Consider the following 14,624-nt stretch of genomic DNA (forward strand, 5'->3'; position numbering starts at 1 on the left):
GGAGTGGGGGGGTTGGTGACGTCATGGAAAGCTCTCACTTCTTCGATGGAAGGGAAAGCTCCCTCAAAATTAATTAATAAATTTTTTTTTTAATAAGGATCTTGTAGCAATAACATTTTAATCTAGAAATTAATTAAAAAATTATGGAAATAATTTTTTTTTAAATAAATTAGGCAACCCAAATTGCACCAAAATTTTTTTTTGGGAAATTTAGGAAAATTTAAATAAAATAAATTTTATATACAATATTTATTAATGAAAAATACCTGATAAATTATCCTCTTAAAATATCTAATTCTTCCGGAGTTACATGAAGCCTTAACTGCTTCTCAATAAGTAAATCTTGAATTTGAGGTAACTCAGCAGGAATATAAACAGCAGCATCAATGTACAAAGCCTAAAACAGAGCATAAATTAATCTTAAATTAACTATGTGATCCATGTTGGAAGTTATTTTCAGAACCGGTTTTGAATAATCATATTCATCAAATTTGGTATACATTATGAGTGTACTAAGGGTATTAATTTATTAATTGGTAGCAAATTGAGATCAATTAAGGTATTTCAAAGGGTTGATTAATTAAGTTGTTTTTCTGTTAAATCATTTTCGTTTATTATTTATGTTGTTTTTTATGTAAAGGACAATGCTTTATAAGTTATAAATCCATGTCCCTTATATCTAAATCTGTCAAAATTCGACCATCACCCTTAATTAGCCCTTTTAAATACTTCAATTGGTCTTAACTTGCTACCAATTAATACCCTTGGTACACTTATAACGTATACCAAATTTAGTTTTTCTAGCTTAATGTATTATGAAGATATTGAATGTTTTAAACATTTAAGACCCAACTTTGGAGGCCTATAACTTCTAAGGGTTAGTATAGAGATAAGTTGCGTTAAATCATCAGCTTTGTATCTGTTCTTATATGAATCATCCTGTATATAGCATTGCAATTGTGACATTCAACAGAGTAAACTCCGTTGCTCTACAAGGAATCTTGTTTATAATGGTTACTATTTGACAGAATCTTGCTTATTGTATACACAAAATGGCTTTAGATTGAATAGTTAAATTATTCCACTTTCAGTTAGGTTCATTAACATTTAAACCAGTGAGATCTAGTGTTAGTTTTAGTTTTACACTAGCATTCATTTAGTTTTGAAATAAATATGTCACACTGACGTTTGTTTGAACTTTTGTTATTCAAAAAGTCAAAAGATTAAAATAAAAGATAATCTAGAAAAATAGTATTTATCTAAAAATTTACTAATATTTTAACCTCAATTATTTAGTTACTGAAAATGTTACTAATAATCAGGAAAACAACATAAATTTTATAAGGGTCTTAATAATACCAACAGAAACCCTAAATAATTTACCTTGACAAGATTTATAGAAAAAAAAAAACGAACTATACATCATTTTGACACACAAATGTCATCATGTAACGTTAAACGTCATTTTGGCGTTTAAATTTACAACACATTTCGCTAAAATGGTACCAACCTAAATTTTTGGAAATCTTTTGATGAATGTCGAATATTTCTTGTCGATTTTTTTAATAACTGTTTTGATTTATATATATCTCGCTACTTTTAGTATTTTAAGAACATTCTTTACATTAAATTAACTGATCTTTGAGTATTTCGAGATTTAGGTTTTTAACGATGTTGACGTTTCATTGTCAAATTGACGTTTAAAAGTCAAATAATTGTCAATTTTATTATTTACTTTTATGTATTAAATGTATTAGGTTGATGTATAATTATTGCATAGATTATTGTTGCATTTTTCATTGCACCAAAACTAGAGCTAACACTAGACCTAGAACTAGAAAGTATCGGGTTTAGCCGTGCGTCTATTATTCTAGGTCTAGTGTTAGTTCTAGTTTTACACTAGCACTAGAACTAACACAAATATTTAATTAGATATATATGTATATGAGTCCCTAAATATATATGTAGATACTTATTTACAGTATTTATTTATACATGATTTTGACACACAGATGTCATCATGTAACGTTAAACGTCATTTTGACGTTTAAATTTACAACACATTTCCCTAAAATGTTACCAACCTAAATTTTTGGAAATCTTTTGATGAATGTCAAATATTTCTTGTCGATTTTTTTAATAACTGTTTTGATTTATATATATCTCGCTACTTTTAATATTTCAATAGCATTCTTTACATGCATTTACATTAAATTTAAACTGATCTTTGAGTTTTTTCAGATTAAGGTTTTCAACGATTTTGACGTTTAATTGTCAAATTGACGTTTAAAAGTCAAATATGTAATTGTGAATTTTATTATTTACTTTTATGTATTAAATTATTAAGTCTAAAGACGCACGGCTAAACCCGACACTTTCTAGTTCTAGGTCTAGTGTTAGTTCTAGTTTTGCACTAGAACTGAGATAAGTATTTAATTAAATATACAGGGTGTGTCAAATGTTTGGAATATAGCTAATAACTTCGCCATTTGTGATTTTAGAGAAAAATGTTTCAAATACTATTAATTATTGCGCATTTTTTGGCGATATTTGCTTATTTGAGTTGTTTTTTGTTTCGTTGCTATGGCAACCAACATTGTTATTTTAAATGGGATGCATATATTTTTTTGCATACTTTGCATAAGTCCTTCTATGCGATGAACATATCAAATCATATGGTTGTATAAGAAAAAAATCGAGAAAAATGCGTTTTTTGAAAGTATTAAATCACCTAATTACAATCAAAGTAGGCGCCGAAATAAAGCCGTTGACAGCTTTAAATGTCAAAAAAATTACAGTTTCAACAATTATGAATAATTAATAATATATGGTCATTGGTAGCTGTCTTTGGCCATCAATTTTTTTGAAGGTTTTTAACAGTTCCGGTGTTAAAGAATTTTTTTAATATTTTCGATACTGTGGATTGTGTAATTTGTGTATCCTGGTTAATATCACCGTACCCATACATTATTAATATTTGAATTCTTTGTCGTTCGCTTAATTGCGCCATATTTGTTTAAACTATCAATTTTTTGACATTTAAAGCTGTCAACGGCGTTATTTCGACACCTCCTTTGATTGTAATTTGCTGATTTAATATTTACAGAGTGAATACAACCATATGATTTGATATGTTGATCGCGTAGAGGGATTTATCCTCTATCAAAATGTGCAAAAAAAACATATGCATCCCATTTAAAATAACAATGTTGGTTGCCATAGCAACGAAACAAAGAACAATGTAAACAAGCAATTATCGTCAAAAAATGCGCCACAATTAATAAAGAATTTTTTATTTGAAACATTTTTCTATAAAATCACAATTGGCGAAGTTATTGGCTATATTCCAGACATTTGACACACTCTGTATACAGGTGGTTCAGTTTTTAATCGGGATACTTTACATTTTACAAATTTATTTTTGTAAAATTGGATTTTTTTTACTTTACAAATTTACATTTTTATCTTTTATTTCGGGTATATGTAACCCGTAAAATTTGAAATTCTGTATGTATACTTTATTGTTTGTATACTTTATTTTCAACCATATCTTAAACTTCCCTAGCGCCCTCTAAGGGGATGAAATTTACAAAACCTTTTTTGTCTCTTTAGTTTTTTCCTTAAAGATAATATTATGTATATAAATCCTTAAATATACAGGGTGTCTCAGCGAGACCGGTCATTAGACGTTTCTGGGGTTCTGGCGAAAATAAAAATTTGAGAATTCAGACTTAAGTATTATCAATTACGATCTCTTCGTCTAAAATATTTTCAGATTTCTTGCACTTCCGGTTATACCGGAAGTCGCCACCAACTTTATTTTTTTAAATGGAACATCCTGTATATTTTTACATATTTGGATTTCTCTGTTTTCAAGGTTTATGAATAACTTTACTTTTTGCAATTTGATTCGGCCGTTCTCGAGTTATTCGAATTTTTCTAGAAAAATATGCTCCAGCAGACATTTGTTCAAAAAATCAGAGAACACTCGATTTTTGGGATATCAATTTAGGATTGAGAACATGCTTAAGCAACATGATGGAGTATGTTTTGGTGCCGAGAACGGCTGTCTAGATCGTTTGGTCACTCTACTATGACATGTTCACTTTTCGAAATTTGGAAGCATCGTAACTTCATTTTTTTAAATGGCACCCCCCATATTTTATTACTTAGTCGTCTTCAGCGTCTCATTTTACATCTTTTATATTCCATATGTCCTATGCCTAACATTAATAGTTTGAGAAATAATTAGGGGTTTTTCAAAAATGCACACATATCATATGGATATTTAGCCTAGTGTGCCATGGAAAACAAATGTTTAATGACTTATTGATAAACGTCAAAGTCTGATTTACGTTGTTTGATGCTTGTGAGTCTAAAACCAGTTAAAATGGATATTAATAACGTAAATAATGTTTATACAAATGAAGAAATCCATAATTTATTTTTTGTGCACGAAAAGTGCGACAAAGTCACCCTGTATAGATGCGTATTTACACTCTTTATTTATACATGATTTTGACACATAAATGTCATCATGTAACGTTAAACGTCATTTTGACGTTTAAATTTACAACACATTTCTCTAAAATGGTACCAACCTAAATTTTTGGAAATCTTTAGATGAATGTCGAATATTTCTTGTCGATTTTTTTAATAACTGTTTTGATTTATATATATCTCGCTATTTTTAGTATTTTAATAACATTCTTTACATTAATATAACTGATCTTTGAGTTTTTTGAGATTTAGGTTTTTAACGATGTTGACGTTTAAAAGTCAAATAATTGTGAATTTTATTATTCAGATATTTGAGGAACAACTAAAACTATATAGAATTATTTGGGTTTAACCAAACGTCACTTAATTGTGTTTTTCGTACTTAATTTAGATTCAGCTGATGATCAATAAGATTATTCGAAACCGGTTCTGATAAAAATATTAATAAATCTAAGTTTGTTTTTTCTTTTAATCTTAAATTACTTAAATCAAAAAAGAATTACCTTTAACCACGGACATTCCTCAACAGCTTTATAATAAACATTCCTACACAAATTAGCGTCGTAATTCTCGTACAAAAATTGCAAATACAACCTCCAAATTAATCCGCACCGTCTCGTACAAACGCCAGAACTTGTTAAATCGCGAAATAACGAAGATATTTTATTTTTTAAGCACCCATTTGCGACCGTTTCTACCCAAGTTTCTTCGATTATATTGATTTTTTCCATTTCAATGAGGATTAAAAATAAATTTGGGAATGCGTGCCCCGTTTGGGTTAATAAACGTTTTAATTTCCAAAAATTTTTCCCAATCGAACAAGAAAGATTTTCCGTTTTTGATAAAATCGTTAAAAAAAAGACGTTGTTTGGATAAGAAACGATGCTTTTAAACAATAACTCGTTTAAGTTTGTTATTTTTTGTGGTGATACATTTTTTAGACGATCCTTAAAAACGAGGGAAACGTAAAATTCGAGTATAATTTCTTTTTCGAATACTTTCGATTCGAAATTTAATAAAATCTCGTCTAGAAATGTTTTAGTTTCGTCAATTCCTTTGGTGTAATACATAAAAATCGCTTGACAAGTAATCCAATCGATCAAAAAATTCGGTAAGAAATGCTCAACAGTTTCAATTATTGAATCATCATCGTTTTGAAACAATTTTATCGTAACGTGTTTAAATTTTAGTGTTGCCTCGTTAATCGATGACTCAGATATTTGAATATTTCTTTCAAGATTGATCCCTAATGCTAATCGTAATCCGTACTCCAAAGTTTTTTCACGATCATCCTCATTTAAATAAATCTCCATTAACGTTTTATAAACAAAACATAAAGAACTTCTTAATAATCGATCACCAATTAAATCAATCGAACGGAAATTATCCTGCATTTTTAAAGTCGCCATTAAAACATTCACCCCATTTTCAACACCATCATTCGTAAAAATCTCAATTAAACCAAACTCAACGTACAAAATAATATTATTTCCCGAATTTTTTAATAAATTCTTTCGATCCGATTTCAACTTTTTCTGTAACTCTTTTGAAATGTTTAAAAATCCTTTTCTCTCCAAAACTAAGAGAACTCGGTGAAAACGCAACATCCAAACTGCAATTGCAGTCTTTTCAGCTCCATTTAAAGCCTCTATCGATAAAGAGATTATTTCAAGAATCGATTTTAAGTATTCTTCTTGCCCAGGAAATTGTTTTAGATATTGGGGACCAACGGTAAACTTTTTTAAATAATTTAAAAAGTGTTGACTTGTTAAATCAATATGATGCGTTCGTAAAAATGTTGGCAAAACAATCGTTTCAATTGAATCCAACGACCATGGGACATAATCTAAACCGAAATTTTTCATTGTTGTGTGTCTACATGGTAAAAGTGGGACCTAAAATATAATAATTAATAATTATTATTATTTTATAACCTCGTAGAATCTTAAGCTGATTCTGAAACTGTCTTAAATTTTTCTCCATCACGTCCAGAATCTGTATATTGACTCCATTACACATCACTAACTAGGTTTGATGAAAAACTTTGTGAAAATGTTGAATCCAGAAAGCCCAACATTTAAATATCGTACCGAGCTTTTTAAGGCGAGCGGTTCCATCAAGATTTAATGACATTGGAAAGACATTATTAAGGTTACTGGGATGCAGGGATGGTGAGAGATTATCTCTGGAGTGTCGTCAGAGAAACCAACCCAAAGACATAAAAAAAATTGTCGAAAACTAAGCACCGTAATAAATACCATTAAATTCATCTTTGTGTTGCATACCACATAAAATAAAACTAAATCAAGTGCTTCATAGACAGCGCAAAAAATGGTATGCTGGCAGATAAACCTCAAAAAAGTCAACATACAGTAATGATTTGATACAAAAGAGCTTACACAGACATTTCTAGTTAATATTTATGTTATTTTATGTTTAAAAAGTTTATGTTATAGTATCTAATTAACTTAGTAGAAAATCCCAGAACAAGTGCTCCTCAACTGGCAGTTCAACAAGCTACCCATAAAGTCGTGCATCCAGAAACTGTAAGTAGAGTGTTAAACCTTGTGTAAAACCTTTGATTTCTCAACAAAACAGGCAGAAAAGGATTGAATTTGCTAAAAGATATCTTGCAAGTGACTTTGAATTTTGGAGAACTAACACTATACCTAGAACTAGAATCATTTGGGTTTAGCCGCACGTCTCTAAAGACGGCTAAACCCAAATGATTCTAGTTCTAGGTATAGTGTTAGTTCTACATAGTAACTGTACTAGTGTAAAACTAGAACTAACTTGGGTTTAGCCGTATTGAGAGACGTTCGGCTAAACCCTTCTAGTCTAATGTTAGTTCTAGTTGTTCCTTAAATATCTGAGCTTATTATGCAAATGGGTTAAGTTATATAGATTTAATACATAAAAGTAAATAATAAAATTCACAATTATTTAAACGTCAATTTGACAATTATTGACGTTTAATTGTCGATAAAAACTTAAATCTTAAAAAACTCAAAGATCAGTTAATTTAATGTAAAGAATGTTATTGAAATACTAAAAGTAGCGAAATATATATAAATCAAAACAGATATTAAAAAAATCAACAAGAAATATTCGAAATTCGTCAAAAGATTTCCAAAAATTTAGGTTGGTACCATTTTAGGGAAAATGTGTTGTAAATTTAAACGTCAAAATGACGTTTAACGTTACTTGACGTCATGTTTTTTTAAAGAAAATTAATTAATTTCTGTTTAAATCATATGAAAAAAGAATTGGTTTACGTTTTTTTAATATAACCTTTAGAAAGTCCGAAAAAATTAAATGAAATTGACGTTTTTTAAAATTTTGACGTTTCAAATAATTATTATTAGTCAGTCAATTTGATTACCCGTGACTAATGATTATTTACCTCTATTATTCACTCTGTGAAAAATGACCACCTTTTGTTTTAGAAAATTCATTTATATGGTACATACCATCAGGTAGTCATGGACAAATATTATTATTATACAGGGTGTCTCACGTAACTGGTTCATTAGAACTTTTCAGGTTCCACTATTCGTAGAGATTTGAAATTTTGGTAGCATGGGTTGTTCATTCGGAATTTTCCATCTAAAATATTTTCAAGATGTCTGCCACTTCCGGTCTACCGGAAGTAGACCATAACTTCGTTATTTTAAATGGAATGCTGTAATTTTTATTACACCATGTAAAAAAATAGGTTGACTTTGATAAAAATTATTGGTACGTAGCGTTTTTCGTTTTCGAGTTATTTTAGTTATAAGCTTTTTTTTGTAAATTTCAACATGCTCTTTAAAACCCGATATCTCAACCAACGTTCATTCAAAAATGATCTACATTGACACGATTACTCTCCAGATGCTGTTAAATAGATTGTCATTTGTTGTATCGGAGTATCTTTTACAGGATGGTCAAGAAAGTGGCGATCGTCTTGAAAATATTTTACGTCGAAAGTTCGGAATGAACAACCCATGCTACCAAAATTTCAAAACTATACCAATAGTGGAACCTAAAAACGTTATGACGAACCAGTTACGTGAGACACTCTGTATTTATATTATATGTATGTATATTATATTAATATATTAATTTTTTGTCAATTTGTTCGAGTTGGATAACCTTATAACTAATACTCAACTCCAATTAATGCCATCAATACCTCAAAATGTTCGTCTGGATCTCTACTTTTATGTCCATAGAGGTACAGAAGCACACTAAGTAAAATAAAAAATATACTGAGCATGAACCGTTACTATGTTTTTGAATTTACGATTTTCCACATTTTTGGGAATATCTCGAAAACTGGACATGATGGAGAAAAGCTAAAGACAGTTTCAGAATCAGCTCTACGTTATAAAAAAATATCACAGTCTAAAGACGCACGACTAAACCCGAAATTTTCTAGTTCTAGGTCTAGTGTTAGTTCTAGTTTTAACTGTTGTAACAAACCGCCCTGTATATTAAATTGCGTTTTGTATAATTATTTTGCTTAAGTCAGCGTTATCGGGTGAGGCGTTGATGCGCCACCGAGTTCGACTCGGGGAGTCGAGTACCAACTACCAAGGTAGATAGAAGCTACAGTCTTCCCCTTGAGTTCGCTCCATTTCATTTTATTTTTAATTTAAACTCTCAATACTAAATTCGGAAAAGCTTCTAAATACGCTGGTGGTTTGTGCTGGGTAATTTGCTAGAGAAATCGAATCCACAGATCGAAATTGTGCCTTGAAGCCAGTTCCTGAAGCGTCCGAAACCTGGTGGAAGAGCGTCGTCGTGGCGTAGAATAAGTAAGCATGATTAATTACTATTGTTCTTGAAACTCATAATCATCGCTAGTATTTGTATCCATAGTTAACGTTCCGTTATCTAAAATTTGTTCAATTAGTTTTCGTTTTTCTTCTTTAGAATTTTAATTCAATTTTTGTTGGTTAATTTATTTTTCTATTTTTTTTAATATATTTTAATTTCCTTAATTTAATATATTAATATTTTTTTATATAAATTCTTGTTTCGTATTATTTCACTTTCAACACAAGGGCTACGATCCTCCCTCCTTTTACTCATTAACTTCTTAAACCGTTCGGCCAAGTACGAAACTTGCCTGGTGGTAGCATCTTAAAAATCTTCTATAATTTTTTCTCTTTTTCTGTAAGTACACGCTACCGTACTTCTATCTTTTCCCGTCCGCATAACGTTGGTGGCGGGTGCCCCTTTCTTCCTCTAATATTACATTGGTGGCGGCGGTGTTCCTTCCCTCCGCCAATATTACACTGTTATGCAGCGCTAGACCAAGAACTAGAATCATTTAGGTTTAGCCGTCTTTAGAGACGTGCGACTAAACCCAAACGATTCTAGTTCTAGGTATAGTGCTAGTTCTACATAGTAACAGTGTTGGTGTAAAACTAGAACTAACACTAGACCTAGAAAGCCTCGGGGTTTTAATTATTATGCACCTAGAATCATTTGGATTTAGCCGTCTTTAGCGTCGTGCAGCTAAACTCAAATGATTCTAGTTCTACGTATAATGTTAGTTCTACATAGTAATAGTGTTAGTGTAAAACTAGAACTAACACTACACTTTCTAGTTCTAGGTCTAATGTTAGTTCTAGTTTTAATTATTATTAAGCGCTAAATTGTTGTCTATTTTTACTAAAATAAAAGTAGATATTAACACTAGACCTAGAATCATTCGGGTTTAGATGTATTGAGAGACATACGGCTAAAGTCGAATGTTTCTACTTTTGTATCTAGTGTTAGTTATACAGTATGTACCCAGATCGAGTTACAAAGAGGAAAAAAAATTTTATTACTGATTTTTCAAACTTAGCATAAATAATGCGTCGGATATGTTCAAACCACTAAATCGCACAAATTTTATACTCTAACTATAGAAGTTAACTAATTATTCCCATTTTTATGTAAAAATTGGACTTTTTTCTAAATTGAAAATTGTTCAAGTTCAATTTATGATATGTAACCATAGAAACCATAAAGAAGCAGACAAAGAAATTAAATGAGGAAGACGCTGCTTCTGTAATAGCATTAAATTCCATTCAAGAAGCTCCAAAATTATCACTTTAAAGAAGTGCGTTACAAAGAAAATAAAATTAAACCATTTAGACCACGATTTAGACAGACTTTGGATGCCGGGGGTGATGCCAAACGTTTGGATTTCTGTCTTGAGATTGGTAATGAAATATTAAATAACCTAAATTTTCATAAATTGATTGTAATTTCGGATGAAAGCACCTTTTCAACAAATGGCATTGTTTCTTAACAGCATTGTCGTTATTGGAGTGATGTAAATCCAAATTTTACACTCTCTAGAAGAAATATTTGGATATGTAACAAAATTATTTTAATGAACAACTTGCTGAATTACCCTTAAATTTTATACGGCCAATGTACTTTCATCAAGACGGTTGTCCAGCTCACCATTATGAAAAATGGATTGGATGAAATGGATTTTTATTTCTGGGGCCGAATGAAACAAATTGTTTACAGTGAATCATTATAAGACGATGCAGAACTATTAAAACTAAGAATAATTAATGCGATAGAATCTCACCACTGGCGGAAATTCGTAATTCTTATGAAGAATTTAGAAGTCGTCTTCAAATGTGTGCCGAATTAGGAGGTGATTTGTTTGAATGCATAGTTGATTTGTTCACTTACAAATAAATAATATTTATTACTTACATGGTGTGTTATTCCATAAATTTACATTTGAAATACTATTTTATTCAATTATTTAGCCATATTTTAACTTGATTTGTATCAACAAATTTTTTACTTCATAAATATACTCAAATTCAGAATGTATTATCTCAAGAACGAATTGAGATATCTAAGTGCGGTTTCGTTCACGTAAAACTGCGTACTTTCCTATATAAGATAGGAATGTTTCATATAGATATCTTAAGAATTCGATTTTTTGCGATTTTTTAAAGACGATTGTAAAAAAAATTTTACTTCATAAAGATACTCAAATTCAGAATTTATTATCTCAAGAACGAATTGAGATATTCAAGTGCGATTTTGTTCACATAAAAGTACGTACTTTCCTCTATAAGATGGGAATCTTTCATGTAGATATCTTAAGAATTTGATTTTTACGATTTTTTTTTAAATAATGTGGAAATTTTTTTTACTACATAATTGAGGTTGAGTTCAAAAACTATTATCTCAAGAAAGAGTTGAGATATTCAAGAACGGTTTTGTTCGCATAAAAGTACATACTTTTTTCTATATAGTGACAATGTTTCATGAAGATATCTTAAGAATCCGATTTTTTGCGATTTTTTAAAGACAATTGTAAAAAAATTTTTACTTCATAAAGACACTCAAATTCAGAATGTATTATCTCAAGAACAAATTGAGATATTCATGTGCGGTTTTGTTTACGAAAATGTACGTACTTTCCTCTATAACATGGGAATGTTTCATATAGATATCTTAAGAATTCGATTTTTATCGACTTGATTTTTATCAAGATTTGTCCGTATATTTTTCACTAACATAAGTTGTAACTTTTATGGTTTCTATGGTTACATATCATAAATTGAACTTGAAAAAATTTTAATTTAGAAAAAAAAGTCCAATTTTTACATAAAAATGGGTTTAAACATATCCGACGCATTATTTATGCTGAAATAAGTTTGAAAAATCAGTAATAATTTTTTCTTTCATCTTTGTAACTCTATCCGGGGACATACTGTAGTTTTAACTCTTTATTTCTTAAGTTTAATAACACTTGTTTAGTGTCTAAATAATTATTTTTAAATAAATTTGTGAATAAAGTTTAAACGTCAAGGTGACACAAATTCAATGTTACCAACTGTAACCAACTTCACAACAATTTGTCAAAATTAAATGTCAATTTTATGAAACGTCATGTTTTCTTACGAAAATTAATTAATTTATGCTTAAATCATACAAAAAAAGGAATTTGTTTATGTTTTTTTAATGCCAAACTTTTAGAAAGTCCTAAAAAAATTAAATTAAGTTGACGTTTTTTAAAATTTTGACGTTCAAATAATTATTAGTAGTCTGTCAAGTTGATTACCCATGAATAATGATTATTCAAGCTCATTTATAAGGTAGTTGTGGACAAATATTATATTTATATTAATATTATATTATATTTTTCCTCCAATGACGTCACGTTTCCTACCTCACCCCATCAACGTCAATTTATTCGACTTAGATAACCTTATAACAGAAACACACTATCCAAATAAAAAATATACTGAAGACGAACCCTTACTATGTTTTTTAATTTACAATTTTCCACTGCTTCCACATTTTGAGGATATCTCGAAAACTGGATGTGATGGAGAAAACCTGAAGACAGTTTCAGAATCAGCTCAACATTATACGTTATAAAAAAGTACCGCAGTCTTCGAGGAAAAAATTGATTAAAATTTGTAAATTATAGTGTTACTTTTATAACCTCAAAAAAATATATTTTATTTTTTAAGGTTATATCATTTTATAATAGGCAACCCATTTAACACCAAATCAAACATAACCTCTAATAAACAATTTAAATGAAATATCTTAATATTTACCTTTAATAAAGTTAAAATAATCGCAGTCATTTTAAAAGTATTCCCAGGCATCGTAATTGGATGAATTAACTCGTTCACATCCTCAACAAAAACCATCCTTTGTGGATCTTCGCAATTTTCATCACCGTTAAATGGCACCCAATGACAAGCTTCGCGTAATTTTTCAATTCTCAACCAAAGTTCGTGCAGAGGTAATTTAGAATTTAAAACGATTTCTTCGAGTTTTAATAATTCCCGATCGTTAACACTTCCGTTTCCAATCCCATTAAAAATATTACTTTTATCTTGATGAGATAAATTCAAATTTAAATACATCCTTAATAACGTCCATAACTGTTCGAATAAACCGCTTTGTTTCAAAAATAAACCACATTGATACAACATCCTTAAAATGTTCTCTTCAAGAATTGATTTTTCAATTTTAGCAGTTCTACGTAATTGGTGTAAAGTGGAAAGACATTTGGTGTATAATTTTAAGACTGTTGGGGTGTTACAATGAGACATGGAACATTGCTTTGATTCTATATAACCTTGCCATAAAATTATGTTGCTTTGTTCTTTTTCCACCATTTTTTCTAAATGTATGTTGAGTTCATCGGATGGGAATGCGTTCACACAAACGTTTAAGCGTTCTCGTTGGAGTTTTTCGTTATTTGGAAGATGGGTTAAAGCTTTATCAAGGATTGAAAGCTTTCTATCTGCAGTTACACGATTTCCCTATTAAATCAAATAAGCATTAATTAAATTAATTAAACAATTAACTTTTAATTTATTAACCTTTGCAATGCTACCTTTTTTATTACATTTCTCAAAATTATAAACTGTATCTTGAAATTGCACGTAATCAATCCAAGTTTGTACATCTAAAGGATTTTGGGTCAATTTTTGGTTATATTCTTGTGTTGTTTTGGTTAAATTTATTTCTTCACTAAATCCAGAAATACTTTCGTTCTTTTTAACCTCAATTTTTTTGTCTAAATCTCCTTTTTTTATTGCGTTATCTTTAATTTCTTCACCAAAAAGTTTTAGTTTAAAGTATCGTTTATATCGTTTGTTATTGAAACGATTTTTTTTAAACATTGAATATTTCCTATCATACTTCGGCACTGCCGGTCTTGAAATTGTATTAACACTAAAATATTCCTTCGTTAAGGTTTTATCGATTACAAATTCATCAGATTTTGTTATTAAGTTTTCTGGATTTTCTTCAATTTTCTTTTTTTTGTGCTTCTTAGAGGATTCTTCTTTTCTCGGAGAAGATTTATTTCTTTTTGTTGATTCTTTATCTTTAATATTTTTATTTTCTGGTTCATTGTTTACTAACAAACTTAATTTTGAAATATCTACTTTAAAACTCGAATTTTTTAACCAGTTTTCATCGTTATTTTCCTCTTTTTCTTGTTCCCCTTTAGCATTTGCATCAGAAAATGCGGGAAATAGCGACATGATTGTGTAATTTTATATTTGTTGTCAGATTTTTACATTTTACAATTAGATTTGTATAACGTTAACGACATAACCTAGAATCGCCCAGAATAAAGT

At 29.6% G+C, this 14,624-nt stretch overlaps 1 protein-coding gene across 1 annotated transcript; it reads right to left on the bottom strand.

Moving 5' to 3' along the window:
- Positions 1–52: 52 nt before the first annotated feature.
- Positions 53–14,624, bottom strand: LOC111421877 (nuclear exosome regulator NRDE2). Its single transcript, XM_023055075.2, has 5 exons — positions 13,860–14,624; positions 13,083–13,799; positions 5,004–6,395; positions 267–397; positions 53–122 (listed from the first exon to the last, which is right to left on the bottom strand). Exons 1-4 carry the CDS (start codon positions 14,526–14,528, stop codon positions 275–277), a joined length of 2,901 nt encoding a protein of 966 aa, XP_022910843.2. The 5' UTR covers positions 14,529–14,624; the 3' UTR covers positions 53–122; positions 267–274.

Source organism: Onthophagus taurus, chromosome 3, assembly GCF_036711975.1.
Source record: "Onthophagus taurus isolate NC chromosome 3, IU_Otau_3.0, whole genome shotgun sequence".
Taxonomy (NCBI): domain Eukaryota; kingdom Metazoa; phylum Arthropoda; class Insecta; order Coleoptera; family Scarabaeidae; genus Onthophagus; species Onthophagus taurus.

Bases quoted from the DNA above. Each gene is read 5' to 3' on its own strand.
- LOC111421877 (XM_023055075.2), bottom strand. From the start codon at position 14,528: ATGTCGCTATTTCCCGCATTTTCTGATGCAAATGCTAAAGGGGAACAA. The intron at 13,800-13,859 runs GTTAATAAATTA...TTGATTTAATAG, and splicing joins AAAAAGGTAGCATTGCAAAG to GGAAATCGTGTAACTGCAGA. The intron at 6,396-13,082 runs GTAAATATTAAG...ATTATATTTTAG, and splicing joins TTATTTTAACTTTATTAAAG to GTCCCACTTTTACCATGTAG.